The sequence below is a fragment of the Daphnia carinata genome, chromosome 9, assembly GCF_022539665.2.
Source record: "Daphnia carinata strain CSIRO-1 chromosome 9, CSIRO_AGI_Dcar_HiC_V3, whole genome shotgun sequence".
NCBI lineage: Eukaryota > Metazoa > Arthropoda > Branchiopoda > Diplostraca > Daphniidae > Daphnia > Daphnia carinata.
Window position 1 is genome coordinate 2,817,458 of NC_081339.1, and position 15,394 is coordinate 2,832,851.

General features: G+C 39.3%; 4 protein-coding genes across 4 annotated transcripts; 1 reads left to right on the forward strand and 3 right to left on the reverse strand.

The window, feature by feature from the left end:
* Positions 1–231: 231 nt before the first annotated feature.
* On the reverse strand, positions 232–2,923 carry LOC130689041 (T-complex protein 1 subunit beta-like). Its single transcript, XM_057512061.2, has 9 exons — positions 2,799–2,923; positions 2,388–2,561; positions 2,040–2,305; positions 1,663–1,966; positions 1,483–1,610; positions 1,147–1,321; positions 913–1,090; positions 641–844; positions 232–573 (listed from the first exon to the last, which is right to left on the reverse strand). The coding sequence occupies exons 1-9, from the start codon at positions 2,799–2,801 to the stop codon at positions 401–403; spliced, it is 1,605 nt and encodes a 534-aa protein (XP_057368044.1). The 5' UTR covers positions 2,802–2,923; the 3' UTR covers positions 232–400.
* A 67-nt stretch (positions 2,924–2,990) lies between these two features.
* On the forward strand, positions 2,991–4,468 carry LOC130689058 (CCR4-NOT transcription complex subunit 7-like). Its single transcript, XM_057512080.2, has 4 exons — positions 2,991–3,236; positions 3,299–3,608; positions 3,677–4,094; positions 4,157–4,468. Exons 1-4 carry the CDS (start codon positions 3,212–3,214, stop codon positions 4,277–4,279), a joined length of 876 nt encoding a protein of 291 aa, XP_057368063.1. The 5' UTR covers positions 2,991–3,211; the 3' UTR covers positions 4,280–4,468.
* Positions 4,397–7,756, reverse strand: LOC130689033 (uncharacterized). The gene is given in 11 exon segments (XM_057512049.2): positions 4,397–4,679; positions 4,768–4,925; positions 4,991–5,159; positions 5,219–5,353; positions 5,416–5,562; positions 5,623–5,797; positions 5,862–6,231; positions 6,315–6,870; positions 6,947–7,465; positions 7,548–7,613; positions 7,615–7,756. Coding segments are annotated over 11 exon segments (2,499 nt in total). The 5' UTR covers positions 7,654–7,756; the 3' UTR covers positions 4,397–4,514.
* A 704-nt stretch (positions 7,757–8,460) lies between these two features.
* LOC130689047 (probable ATP-dependent RNA helicase DDX49) lies at positions 8,461–10,561 on the reverse strand. The gene is made up of 9 exons (XM_057512068.2): positions 10,407–10,561; positions 10,139–10,332; positions 9,950–10,083; positions 9,793–9,898; positions 9,612–9,716; positions 9,377–9,543; positions 9,156–9,310; positions 8,893–9,093; positions 8,461–8,821 (listed from the first exon to the last, which is right to left on the reverse strand). The coding sequence occupies exons 1-9, from the start codon at positions 10,483–10,485 to the stop codon at positions 8,535–8,537; spliced, it is 1,428 nt and encodes a 475-aa protein (XP_057368051.1). The 5' UTR covers positions 10,486–10,561; the 3' UTR covers positions 8,461–8,534.
* Positions 10,562–15,394: the final 4,833 nt, after the last annotated feature.

Below are 15,394 nucleotides of genomic sequence, written 5' to 3' on the forward strand. Positions count from 1 at the left end.
TAAAAAATCAATGAGCGATTCTTTTATATTCAGCTAATTAAATGGAAAGGTGAAGGAACAATGACAAACGGCTTCTCTTGGGAAGGGCTTAACATACCAACAGTAATGAGATTGCGCTCACGTTTTCACTTGGTAAGTAAATCGTGTTCCACAGAATGCCTTTTCTTTGTCTTTTTGTGAAGATCGGATTATTTTCTCGATTTTCAATACGAATTAAAGAGGAAAAGACGCTTTTACTAAGCAATTGTTCAGTGTATCAGCTGTAGCAGATATTAGGACCAGTACAGGAGGACGAAGCAAACAGAGCGGGATCAAGCAAATCAGTGAGGACCACTTTTGGGCACAAAAAACTGGATGCGAATTCAGATTAGAGCGTAAGCTGTGCATCGACGGAGTAACTTTAACAATGACTCCTATCTTGTTCACGACGGCGAGGTGCTGCCTTTATGATATCATCAACACGAACAATCATTTCGGCAGCTTCGGCTGCTGATACTAGAACTTGTCGCTTAACAACAAACGACTCGGTTATGCCTAACTGCTGCATGCAATCAGCTTTTCCGAGGTCCATATCTATAAAAATATACAAAACATTTTAGAATTACATTAAGACCGTGTTTTTCTTGCTACACCTCCTTACTTAGCCCGTATGTAGATTTGCCCTGTGCATGTGCAGCTCGGAGCTCGGACACTAGCTGGGCTGAGTCATAACCCGCATTATCAGCAATTACGATGGGCAACTGAAGAAGGGCGCGGGCGAAAGCCTCCATCGCCATCGATTCTTTACCCGGAGTCTTGGCAGCCAAAGCATACACTGCCATAGCCATAAGTACTTCACTGCAACCTTGGAATGGAAATAAAGCATCGAAAATGAATAGTTGCCAGAATAATATTGATTGATGAATTAAGTACCTCCACCATAGACAGTACGTGTCTCTTTGACCGTTGACGCGAGAACACACAAAGCATCATGAATTGAACGTTCTGCTTCGTCAAGAATTTGCTGAGTTGCACCACGTAATACAAGGGTGCAGGCTTCACCCAATGGAACACCTGAGAAACGCAACAGCTTGTCTTCTCCGATCATGATCTGTTATCCAAATATCAATTATGTTTACGTCCAAAGAAAGTTCTTATTTATTTTACCTCCTCGATGAGATCACAGCGACCAAGTTTGACAAGTTCGGGATGACCGAAGGTAGACACGATTTCTCCTCCAGTAACCAAGGCGAGACGCTCGATACCATCAAAATCGGCATGCTCTACAGCCATTACACCAGCATCAGCAAACAACTGTTCAGGATAGTTGTAAATCAACTGCCTACAACATAGATGAAATAACAAAACGTTAAGTTTTTAATTCAAAGATCTAAGGGATGTCTAACGGAATGCTGCTATAAAATCTACGGGCAACAGCAGCACGCCCATACGTGTCTTACGCGATAAAAGAATTATCAAAATACAGGATTATAAACCATTTACCTGTTAACAAAGACGTTGCAATTATGTTTCAAAATTAGGTCAATTTTCTCCTTCATTTTCTCTTTTTCCGCAAGCTCTAGTTCGGCAACTTTAGCAACGGAATCGACGCGGATGCGAGAGCCAAAAACCTAATTTTATAGGTTAGGTTCCGTTCCTGCTTGGCATTTTACATAAATTTACCTTGATCTTGTCAGTGTCCATGGGCGTATTAGCGATGAGGATGCGAGCGTTTTCAACCCTCTTGGGTTGATTGACTCCGGGTTTCTTGTCTAGAAGGAACCCAGTGTCCAAAAACGAATCTGTGAGGGTACCTCCTTGTTTCTTGATGATCTGAATAGCTTGGAGGTTTCCGGATCCTTTCAAACGTAGGACGGAATCAACAGCAATCTTGGCAAAGAACTCTTTGTGCTGAGAAAGAATTTTCGAGCTCAAAGTGGTCCTCGCAATGTTCATCAAATCTTCGCGAAATTTAACTTCGTCTTTTCTATATGCAAAGGATAATTAGTTTTCATATCTAAGTATATGACAAGAAAAATATAAATTGATAATCACTTCACCCATTATCAATAGCTGCATTGGTAAGAGCTTCTTTAGCAGCCTGGGAGGCTTTGCGCCATCCAGCAATAATGGTCTGTGGGTGGAACTTCATCTCAATGAGTTTCTCTGCTTCACGCAAAAGCTCAGAAGCCAGGACAGTGACAGATGTTGTGCCATCACCAACTTCATCATCCTGAGTCTTGGACATGTCGACAAGGACTTTAGCTGCAGGATTGTCCACTCCAACTGCTCTCAAAATTGTGGCACCATCATTTGTTACTTCAACCTAAGAAAAAGTTCATTTAAGTTAGTTAAAAAAATTAATAAATCAATAAAACTGGTAGTTATTCAGCAAAACATGAACCTACTTGTCCTTCATTGCGTCCACAACCAACAAGGATTTTGTCCATGCCTTTGGGTCCTAGGGTGCTCTTGACCAATTCACCAATTGCAATGGCACCAACAAAACTGGATAAGCGGGCAATTTCAGCTTTTTCTTCTTCAGCCTCATGCTTCAAGATTCTAGTAGGGTTGAGTGATACCTGAACCAAGCATAAGTAGATAAGCATTACAGTTCATATGCTTGCTTTTACTGGGGGAAAACGGTAAAATATGAGGCGACAATTTTGCATATTAACCATGTGACTCTTCTGTCAAATGACGGCGACACACAAAAAAAAAACCGTCACTTCTAATGAGTTTTCGATTTAAAAGGTTGAAAACAAGTTAAAGGATTCAACATTCAAACGTATGTAACTGAAAGAAACTATTTTTAATACCATTTTTAGGATAGCCGGTTGGAGTGATTCGGATACTGACTTGCAAGAAATACGTTTCACCACAAGCACGAGGGGTACTCTCTGATGGCAGAAGAAAGAAGGTGTAGCTGGTTACTGTTTAGCCTTATCTCTACCGATATGCATCGCCTATCGTTCGTCAATTGTTTTTTTCGTCACTGTAGAAAATCGGAAAACATTTTCAGGTGAAGTTTCCCTCTCAGTCGATGTGTCAAATATCATTTTAAATTAAACTAGTGGTGTTAATATCGTATTAATTGTAGAGTTCTTTTATCCATTTATTGTTTTGAAGGCTCGAGTGATGTGCTGTTGGATATGCTAGTTGATACGAATTTGATTCTTCTGTAATCTAGTGTGTTGATCACTGGGTTTCTGAAACTTCAATATCCACAGCCATGCCAACATCAACTGGTATTAATCGTAATAATATTTGCTCTCATCATATTATTATTACGCATATTTTACGCTTTTGCATTCCTTAGGAAATATGCATCCTAGTAATGAAGAGTGTGGGATTCGGGAAGTCTGGGCTCACAACTTGGAGGACGAATTTCGACACATCCGTCAAATTGTGCAAGTTTACAATTATGTAGCCATGGACACTGAGTTCCCAGGAGTAGTAGCCCGCCCTATTGGAGAATTTCGCAGTCCTGCTGATTACCAATATCAGCTTTTAAAGTGTAATGTAGATCTTCTGAAAATCATACAACTGGGCTTGAGTTTCTTGAACAAAGATGGCAAAACACCTTCTGGGTACACTACCTGGCAATTTAACTTCAAGTTTAACCTTGGGTATGGTTTTCAATCAAATGTTTGATTTTTACCTTAACCATTACATTTTCTTATTTACATCTTCACAGAGAAGACATGTATGCACAGGACAGCATAGAACTGCTCCAGAACTCTGGTCTACAATTCAAAAAGCATGAAGAAGAAGGCATAGATCCTTTAGATTTTGCTGAACTGATGATGACATCTGGAATAGTCCTGATGGATAACATCAAGTGGTTGTCATTCCACAGTGGATATGACTTTGGCTATCTGCTCAAAATATTGACCAACCACCACCTGCCTCAGGAGGAAAGTGAATTCTTTGAACTCCTAAGGATTTACTTTCCCACCATCTATGATGTCAAATATCTCATGAAGAGTTGCAAAAACTTAAAAGGAGGCTTGCAAGAAGTAGCCGACCAATTAGAACTCGAAAGAGTCGGCCCTCAACATCAAGCGGGTTCAGATTCCCTGCTTACAGGAATGGCGTTCTTCAAAATGAGAGAGGTACCATTTTTTTTTTCAGTTTTGTGACTACAGTAAATTGACATTATTTTCTCAAACCATAGTTGTTCTTTGAGGACAACATTGACGATGCCAAATACTGCGGTCACCTTTACGGGTTAGGCAATTCATTTGTGGTCAATGGCAACAGCTTCCACGACAATGGCGATGCCACTAATTCGTCTTAAGCGATATCTCACACACACACTTCATAAGTTTTTTTAATTTTTAAACCGAGAAACCATTCTTTGCGAGGGATGATTCTACTATGGAGAGCAGAACCATTCGAACACACAAACAAAACATTGTAATGAAGATATCTCTGTATTTCAGACATTGCAAAAAGGTTCCACCAATAGACCTGTGTATTTCTATTATCTTAATATGTTTATCATTCTTCTCCTCGCAAACTTTTACTATATCTCATTTATCCTCAAATAATTTGTTCTTTCCTGATGATAAATCATAGATAAACTCTTGAATTTTCTCGAGTTTGTTTAGTTTCTTTTTGGTTTCTTGACATGATTTCTCAGATTCAATGAGCCGCGCCTCCAAATCTTGGCGCAATATTTCTGATTTCTTCACCGCCTGGGAAGACAGAAGTATTTTAAAGGGACCAGCCGTGCAAGTTAAAGAATCTAGTTGTGGTTCGAAAATTAAAACACAAATACCCTACCTGGCTTAGAGACGTGATTTCTCTCTCCTTCTCTTCGCACTCTTTTTCCCTTTTCCGAAGTGTTTTCGCTAGGTTATCACTACAGGATTTAACCTCTTGGAGGTCTTGCGTCTGTTTTTCGAGTTCTTTGTCTTTTTTTTCACATGCCAATTTTAATCCTAGGAAGTCGCAATAACCAGTCAGTTAGATGTCAAGTGTAACAAGTTTGTACTTATAAATATACCTTCACAAGTTTTTTGTGATTTTTTCAACTCTTCGTCCAAATCTTCATTTTTCTGAATAAGGTTCCTGATTTGTTTCATAGCCGAATCAAGCTGGGCTTGGATCTGGTTCGTTGCTTCAGTTTGCGCTAATTCAAACTTGTCTTTCTCCCTTTGCATTCGCTCACGTTCCTGGAACAGAAAATATCCTTTACTTTTATTGGATAAGACCCATAATTGTGCGGAATAACTTTTCTCCAATCGGACTGGTTCACTCTCTGGGTCTCATGCATTTTTTCCAGACGTCTCGTTAATCCTCGATTCTCCGCCTCCTTGGATTCGACCAGTTCATTTTTGCTAAGAACCATGGCCATCATTCGTTCGTTCTATGATCAATATGTAATATTTAATTAGCAAAAATTGTGGATGAATTTCCAAAAATATTAACCTCTGCTTTTATTTGCAGTAGGTTTATTTTTAATGTATTGAGGTCTTGTTGTGTAGAATCCAATTGCAGCTTCAATCGATGCTCTTCCCGCTCGCGTCTTCCAAGTTGTAGTTCCATCAGTTCAAGGATCTCGCATTTTTTCATGTTCTAAATCGAAACAAGTTCCATTAATGATCCTACAACAATTCTACTAGCATTCGCTTTTACCTCCCAAAATTTTTCCTGGTTAAGCATTTGTTTTGTAAGGTTGTCAATTTTCTTCATTTGCTCAGGAGATAGGTTCCAATTCAAAAAGGCGCGGTTTATTGACTGCTCACGGTCTTCCGTGACGCTGCCACGTCGCGTACATAATTGATCCAAGGCATGCGATAAGCCCATCACACTGTTATCGAGTAAAAAACGTATGTAGCAACTGGTAGATATGATTAAAATTTTTCTGTACGTACCTATCACTAGAAAATCCTAAAGTCCCGACTAGGGCTAGCGCGTCTTGTTTGACATGGCAGTCACCCTGCAAAATTGCGGATGCCAGGCACTGATGCACATTAGGCTGTCCTAGCATATAGCTGTATTTTTGCAAGTAGTCCGCGTCACGGCAAGCAATTTGCGCGAGGAGAGTCAGGCACTCGACAACGATGACTCTCGTTTCTGATGTGTAATGCGCCATAATACCAGAATTGAGAGACAGGTTCGAATCGGCTTTCTTCTCTTCTACTTCTTCGCTAAGTATCACAAAATTTGACACAATGTTGACGAAGGAGTCCGGTTTGAGCAGCGATGTAATGCGAGTGTTGGAAGGTGAAACTTTATATAGCTGTGCAAAGGTTAATTTTAAGTTAAGGAAATAAAACTATTAAAGTATTTTTCATGTTAATGATTAAATATTTTTAAAAGGATATTTTGTAGAATTTGCAACGAATGTCCAAGAATTCTGCAGGACGTCTTGCATGTAGGATTTTTAAAATTGTTGAGTTGATTGACAACTTGGCTGAAAAGTTGTTCGAGGATGTCTTCCATTAAATGAAGACTGGGTGAGTTTTTAACTAAATCCGCCAGTAGTTCGAGTAGGTTTTCGGTCAATGCAGCATTTTGAAAAAGTGGAATAAGGGATGGTATGTAAGCTTCAGTAAACTTTTTGTTGGGGATCAACTGGGTTCGAAGCAACTTCGTTATGAAGAGCAGAATGCTGTTGGTTGTACTTGTATGTTTGGAAAAAGCAAGTAAAGCTACCATGTCTTTCAAACAGTCTTCCAGTAGCTCTTGAAAATGAGGGGTTTTCATCATTTCAAGGATGAGGCGATCGCGCGACATCCATGAAAATATGGATCCACAGCGCTGGATAAGATTTGTATTGTGTGTTTTTGCCCCTATTGGAAGTACATCGACAACCGTTTTTAAGTAGTTTGCCAGCATCGCTTCGCTAATAGAGCTAGTCGCCAATATACTAAAGACGACCTAAAGCAAAAACAATAGAAGAATTATTCACTATATTTCTGTATAAAAAAAGATGAGGAAAAATACCAATAATTACCTGAGAGGCATGAAGTTGAACTAAGGGATTATTTGCTTGCAACTGGATAAGATATTGGAGTAATAACTCAGATCGATTTTCTCTCTGAAGTTCAGTGATTACAACATAGTTTTCAAAGCACAAATTTGACAGAACAGCAAGTAAGTGTGGCAGAGTGTAGTCACATTTTTCCAAGATAGAATTAGTTAAATATTTCAAAATATTTCCAAGCCAATAGCCTGTTCTTTCCACAATTATGCCTTCACTCAATGTTTCTATTGCAGACAGCAATAACACTGCCTTGTCAGCCTCCAGTTGCCCGTGAAGATATTGCGAAAGAATTGGGACAAATTCTAATTCACAGAGAAGTTGAAAAATAGATGAATCTGAACTTAGATGTTTAACTAGTTCCACAGCCTTCCACCCAAGGCAGGATTTGTTGTCACATGTTCTTAAAAGTTCTCTAAGATTGATGAAAAATTCTATAATATCTAGCTGGCTGGTATCAAAAACTGAAAGATTTTCCATGCAGCAAATGACCTACCACAGACAAAAAAGTATAATTAAAAAAGCTGTTACTTCTAGTTGATTCGATTTGTATTGCAAATAATGACACCATTACCTGAAGGCACCTTTGGATTCCGGATTCGTACCTTTCACATTTTGAACGTGTGTAGTCAGGAACTAAGGCTTACAAAGTTTTGAATTAAACGGTTTTTCGTAGACATCTTCTCTAATTAAAAATAAACCCCACGTATTTTCAGTTCTTCATCTATCAAAACTAGCACAAGAAACTTTGAAATGTTTGGGCGATGTATATGGCTCAGGCTCTTGAATTTCAAACAAGCCCTGTTGTCAGATATCAAATAAAAATTCAACCATCCGCGCGCGCGCCAACCGTAACCGGCAACAGCCAAGTTGCAAAACCAAAAACCAAAAACACCAAAACCAAAATCATAAGAAATTGCCATTCAAATTAGGAAATGAAGGTTGGTTATGAACTTGAGGTTGTGTAGTTATTCTTTTTTGCTTTCCAGAGCACATAGATTCTGTCTTCAATACCTCGATGATCCTTCTTCAAACTAGTCATAGATTAGATTCAAACCTATGACTCCATTTTTAATAAAAAATTGCTCCCAATGCCGTTTTTATTGCTGTTTTATGTACACCATAGATCGAAATTTTTGGATGGACTTTCCTGTACAATATTGCAGTACAGAAAACAAAACGGAAAATCGTATTCGTGGCCCATAGTATCGCTTGCACTATTTCAAAACAATTTCTCTTTCATTAAGTCAAACGTCAGAAAACGCTTTAAAATGCATTTTGCTTCAACTCCTCAAATCAATCGGAATAAACCTATTATTATTTGAAAATTCCCGGAACCCACATGGCGTCTGTTAGACGCACGGTTGAAAGGTCGCCGTCGGTAGTGGTGACGTAACATTAAATGTGACGTCTCTACTTTTGAGACGTTTTGACTTAAATGTAAGTAAGCCCTCGTCAACAAGGCGCCAACAGAAGGTATGAGGGTAGAAGGAAAAACCATTTGGGAATTGTATTTGTCGTTAAGCGATTTGGAGAATGGTTCATATTGCGTATGCAAGCATTAGTCGGAGTCAGATGTAAGATTTGTGGCTGACGAGGCTGCCTGTGAGCCTTTTTTCCGGGAACCTTTGCCTTTTCGGGATTTTGACTTTTTGTCTCCTTTCCGTCTTTTCCACTCAATATCAGCTTCGATCTCACGGTCGGCTTCTTCCGGATCAAGCCCTTGTTCTATCAATTTTTTCCTTTTATTTATTCTCTTCTTTTCGCCAAAGTCTTGCTCATCTAAATTAATTTCTTGTTCTCTTTTCGTCACAGCAACTTGCGTCAGAATTTTGATAACTTCTTTTTCTGTTTGGCGAAAAGCAAATATAGATCAAATTATTCCAAAAACAAGAAACGCCAAAATGAACTTTTTATACCTTTGATTTTGTATTCTAGCAGCTGCTTCGAAATACGTCCTTCAATGGCATGAAGAAGTTTAATATCATTGGGGGTGATTAGCGTCAATGCAAGGCCGCCTCTGCCAGCACGGGCTGTACGACCCACACGATGAACGTATTCTTTGGGGCTTGAAGGAACATTGTGATTAATGATCAGCTGAACTGTAGGAATATCGAGTCCTGAACAAAAAGGAAAATGAAGTGCTTTAAATTATTTAAATAGGTACAGTCAATGCACTCACCTCGGCTAGCCACATCGGTAGCCACAAGAATTTTGACGGTGTTTGAACGGAATTTTGTCAACGTAGCTATCCGTTCGCGTTGGCTCATCATAGAGTGTAGGCACAAGCTTTGAAAGCCTAGTTCTAACAGCGTCATACTTAGGATTTGACAACTCCTACGAAAACACCAAAATAGTTATTGAATTAAAAACGCTTGCGGCCATTAAAATTTATTTTTTTACCTGCACGTGTCGGTGAAAATAATAATGGAGCCTTTTGGTTTCTCTTCTCGGAAATTTTGGACTACGTGGACCAGGTATCCATCCTTAAAATCTGCTGGCACAAGTATGTACCTTTGATCAAGCTCTTCTACGGTAGCAGTGTCTACGGGGGCCGACCACATAAATGGCTATGGATTTGCGAAATATGTTAACAATGTCAAACAAAGCCCAAGTACGTATTCCAATATTTCCTTACGTTATTCAATGCACATTCACGAAGCTTGGTCAAGGTGTCCGTAATTGTAGCACTAAAAAGCAACGTCTGCCTTTTTTCTGGTAAAGCCTGAAATATTGTCTGTAACTGTAATTTTTAAATCAATAAATAATGAATTAGCTATATTGCAAAACTGAAGTATGCAACACATTATTTTAAGAACCTGTTCATCAAAGTTGCCTTCTAGTAGTCTGTCAGCTTCATCCATAACCAAGAACTTAATGGATTTAAATGAAAATGTTTTGCAGCTTTCTAAATGATCTGCAAGTCTTTGAACAAAATATTATTGACCAGAAGATTTTTAAAAAAGCTATTACTACCGGCCAGGTGTTGCAATAACTATGTGTGGATGGTTTGATAGTTCTATGCCTTGTTCCATCATTCCCATTCCACCAACGACAACTGACATACGAAGGTTAATTGACTTTCCAACAATTTGGAATTGATCTGCTATCTAAATAATGCTGGACTCAGTACTGTAATCTTGAGAAAGGAAAATGGAAGCATACCTGATATGCCAATTCCCGTGTTGGAGTCAAGACCAGAGCAAATATCCCATAAGGATCTTTGCTCAGAGTTTGAACTATAGGTAACGCAAAGGCGAATGTTTTTCCACTTCCAGTTCGATCGCACCCTATGCAATCACGGCCTTCCAGTATAGGAGGTATGCAATTTGACTGGACTGGAGTTGGTTTCTCAATCCCTATCAAGAACAAAAAAATGCAATCTGAAATGATACCCAAGAGAAAAAAAGATAAGTTAAGCTCGAAAGACTACCTAAAAGTTTACACTGATTGATGAGCCATTCATCGATTTTCAACGAATGAAACGTGGAAACTGTTTTAGTTGTTTCCATCTTTTATTTTGCAGACGCACGTGAGATACACAAAAAAATCGTTAGAAAATTATTTTTTCGTCTGTTCTCGATCTTGGCTCTAGCTTGGTTGCCTGATTTTATTAATTCAGGCTCATGGGCTTCATGCCTTCATCTTCAACTCCAATTCTTCATCCAACTAGGACAACTCTCCATTAGGATCGGTCATGTTCCATACACTTTCATCCGTCAACATCAACTCGTGAATTTTGATCTATGTTATGACACGGCTGACTGCACTACTGCAATACCAACGGTAATTACGTATCAATAACGTGGGCTGAAAATATTCCTGAAGAATCAACACACACAAAACTAAAAACATTCGTCTTAAAACCTTTTCTTCATCTTACCAAAATCCGCCGAACACAAGCGGATAGAGTAAAACATTGTCGTAATATCTTACAAAATAGTGGGGCAAAAGCAGCAAACATACTGCTTTACAGGTAACTTTGGAGATAATACTAGTTGGACGGCCCCTCAAGTAATAAATGCCTTCTTTTCTTTATTTTTCGTTTGGCCAGTTCAGATTATAGAAACTCTAGTCATTTAATTAATCTAGAGTCGGATAACAAGTTTTCACGACTTATGCGTCATTATGACTTTTGTTAACTTTGTGTTTTTCGCGGTAGATGTGGATGAGTAAATGTTTCACAGTACCATACAAATCAATGCCATCAGTACGCACCAAACAGAGGTAACATAAAACCTGAATACTTTCGCTTCGAAACAGTTAGATTCACCACTGATCTGCTAAATGTCTCTGATGCTTCGTTCCAGATTTGCCTTAATGACGCAGTACGTCATGTTGAAGCCATCGGTTCGCAGCTTTATGTCGTCAAACATGTGTACCTAATAGTCACGTTAGGTCTAATACTCTTGCGGCTTGTACGGCATCTGTGTCTGTTGACAAAACATAACAACGCAGCAAGCAAAAAAGGCATCTGTTAATGTACTCGAGATTATTTCGTTTGGACCCCGTGGATGGATTTCTGGGGCCAATTCCCATCTGACTGTTCTTGCGTTGATGCCTACTCTGTAAATATACTTTTTTTTCCTCTTGAATCCTGTACCATCAGTTTGACGCAATACGTAGCTCGAACAGTCCCAAACCTCTCGCTCCTCGTCTTACCCCTCCATAACGAAAGCAGCTTCTGTCTTTTCGGGGTTCTTTCTTTTTTCTTCGCCGTCTTATAGACTTTAATGCTAGCTTGCTAGTACAGGCTACCGTTCAAAGACTTATAATCGGATCAAACATACACCGAAAGAGGAAAAAAAAGAGAGTCGGACAAAATAAAGACTCGACATGTCCTCTCTTAATGCCAACTGAATATCAAAGGGGACTCTGAGATAACTTGCATATCCTCCGCCACCTATGTGTTTTACCTTTTTCTTCCCCCTTCGTCGTCGAACGCAAAATCAAAAGGAAGTCGATCAGATTAAAAAAAAAAAAGCTTCAGTGGAGTAAATTGCGGACGTCTGTGACGTTACAGCCGAAAAATAGGAAGGCTACTCTAGCAAACCAAATGATGCCCACATTTTCTTTAAGTTTGAATCTCATGTCAAAACAATATCTGGCTTACGTATTCACGTATTAAAAGACAAATAGGAGACGACCGCCAGTTCAAGGATGTCATTCTGATTTCGTATCACGTGTCCCTATGTTCGCTTTATAGCGTAGCTTGTGCTAGAGATGACAAAAAAAAAAGTAGGAAAAAAACAAATCAAAATGCAGGATTGGAGCACACAAATGCGCTCAGCAGCCAAAAAGCATCTGCCACTTGAAAACGAGAACTATAGAGAACGAGTATACGTAACACAGTAGAGCGTGTCCATGATACCATTAGCATTTTCACTGGCTCTCCCTTTCTAGTTCCTCTCTCTCGTTTTTTTTTCTCGATCAAGTGCCCCAAACAAACTACAAAAGAGCAAAGAGAAAAAAAAAGAGACACGAAGGGGAGAACCTCCCCGCTTCACTCCCCGCTGTAAAAAAAAAAATCGTGAGTGGTGGGGAGGAGGCGTTACACGCAGATACACTTACACACAACAGGGAAGAACAAAAAAAAAAGGGCCGTCACAAAAGAATAGAAAAAAAAACAGAGGGAAATCGTATCGAAAAGATATTGACATTCCCTAGAGGTAGAGCATAGTAGCACCTTTTGTTTCCCTGACGTAAGAGACTCCAGCTGTCAACACGGGGAGGGGATGATAACGAGATGGGTGCTACTGTTGAGTACGCATTAACTCTCTTGATTATTATTTTCTTTTTCTCCCCACACTACCGTCAAGAGATTTAAAATTTTAAAACGATTAACGTTTGGAAATTTTATATCGCTTCTAAATCGATGTTTGTGCGTTTCATAATCGCGTCTACGAGATCCGAAAACTATCGAAAAAAAAATCAATGTGTGTGGAGGCAACTGCGGAGGTCCACTCGTTGTGGAACACATTTTTCTTTTCTTTTTTTTCTGGTGGTGGCGAGTTGTTGATTTATGTAACCATGACGACGGACGCGCGTGATGTGTGTCCACTGTCTAGTGGGTTGCACGGTTTGTATTCTATACACGTTACGATGGAGAAAGAAAGAAAAAAAAAACTTTGTGGTGTATGTCCCCCGGATTGATGAACATCACGTTCCATTTACCAATTTCCATCAAGAGAATATAGCTATACAAGCTGGAATGGACTCTCCGTACAAAAGACGGGGCTACAAGCAAATGATTCGAGGTTAGATGGACTGGCATTGTAAATCGTCTTTGTTATTTCGACTGCTAGATTTCCCGTTTCAGTCTATTGATTATGATAACCAGCAGCTCGTATGTATTATTGGTCATCGATTCATTTGGCATTGTACTCTCGTACATTGATTTATTGGATCGTGTGATTCACCTGTATGAACATCCCAGTCTAAATGGAATTTTCGTACACTAACAATAACCCACAAAATCTGGGGAGGTCTTTTTCATCCAACTGATTTTTAAATGAACACAAAACAATCTCATGAGAAAGTGAACAAGTTCTTTTGCTGCATGTACCTATCGCCCTGACGGTTCTTTTAAAAAAAAAAAGTCTCGTGATTATGGGGGACTATGTTGGACGTTATAAAGAATCCAGCCACTTGCAACCGAATTTTGTTTTTTTGCTTTTGGAGCGCGTGAAGTCTGCTGATTACACAATGAAGGCGCAAAAACACTAAAAAGCAAGTGCGTCTATAGACTTCACAATTGCATACGTAGGCAGCTTCGAAATGGCCAAGTTTTGCTTCAACGGATATGGTAAGAAAAAAAATAAATAAAATAGAGCCATTTTCATACGAGGGGACGGCTGAAAAAAAAAAGTGCGCCGACAGACGGCCTGAGTGTTATCCAGTACTCTGACATGAAGGGCGGAGGGTCTTTTCGTTCATCCAGTAAAGCCCCATATTACGTATGATAAAAAAAATAGAAAGGGAAACAAGAACAAACAAAAAACAGTCGTAACTTTGGGGGGTGTCTCTCTTATTGTGAGCCGATTGTTTTCACCTGCTGCTGTTGACGCTTTGATGGCCAAGTTTTGGGTCTCTGTTATACGTATAGGCGGTAGAGGATGGCAGAAGGCAAACATGCAGCCGAGAGGTATCGAAAACTTTTTCTCACCCACTCTTCTCCAGTGCATTTGCTGATGGTTGTAGCAGCATATTCACCTGTCTGTGTAGCTCCTGTAGGCTCCTGAGGGACGAGAGGAAGGCTAGATTAGAAAAGAACATCACGCCAACGAAGGTCTCGTCGAATGACATCTCAACTTTTCTGTACATCGTTTGATAGGCAGGTCGCCTATTTTTGCTATTGTATTGTACATTAATGAGTGTTAGATAAACAGGCAAAAATCGAATGAAATCCAAGAATAACCAGTCCATTGGAAAGCATACTACATCTTAATGTCAAGCCGCAGGTTATGCAAATCTAAGCTTATCATTAATTCCTTACGTACAGATGGGATATTGAACGTTCTAACAGGCAGAAAACAAGACAATTCCTTTCATTGACTAAGAGACTTCATCTTATGTTGGTTTAAAACCTTCCGTTAAGACTGAAGAATGAGAAATGAGCACTTCACGGGGATAATGAATACGTTGTCGCTGCACAGTAGCTTTTTCCATTTATAATTGATCAGATAGCCAAAGAGTTGTACCAGCACAGTCCAAAGACGTGAGCCGAATTCTCAGAATGGCCAACGATTGAAACAAAGCAAAAACAGACAATCGTCTGCTAACAAGCATTTGTTTGCAATTCTGTATCGTCTGCTCGTTCGATTTGCAAAATCCTTTGGCTTTTGTATACCAGTAGGATATTTTGTCTGTTGATTGCATTTATTATATACAGCTTGGGAGATCCACGATGACGACAATACCTTTCTAAGCGCATCTCTTTCATAGTCCCCAGCATCCATGAAATCAACGCTGGTTGATTTGTTATTAGTGGAGCGTGTGTGTATGCGAGTTGCAATGGTTTTAATGGATCGAACGTTGAATATTCCAGTCATTAAGTGCTCTTTAGTGTAGACTAATTATCTAATAATCGTCGTGTTCACCGATAATTCATTCTCCCCCTCCCTGGCATGTGATATACTAGATACACACTGTTTGCATCTATGTTTACCACAGTGCTGAGCACACCACAGAAAAGAAACCAATGTGTTTTATTAACAGTCTTCTTACGTGTTTGTAGTTTAACTGTGGCCATTCAAACTTTTGTATATAGAACAATACCAAATGATGTATAAATCAGTTTAATTTTCAGGTTGTCACTACACATGCAGGCTATTTATACACAACCTCCAAGAAAGAAAAGAAAAACCACATAAATGAATATGTAAATGCGACGTTGGAGAACGACAGCAGTTTACGTCAAAC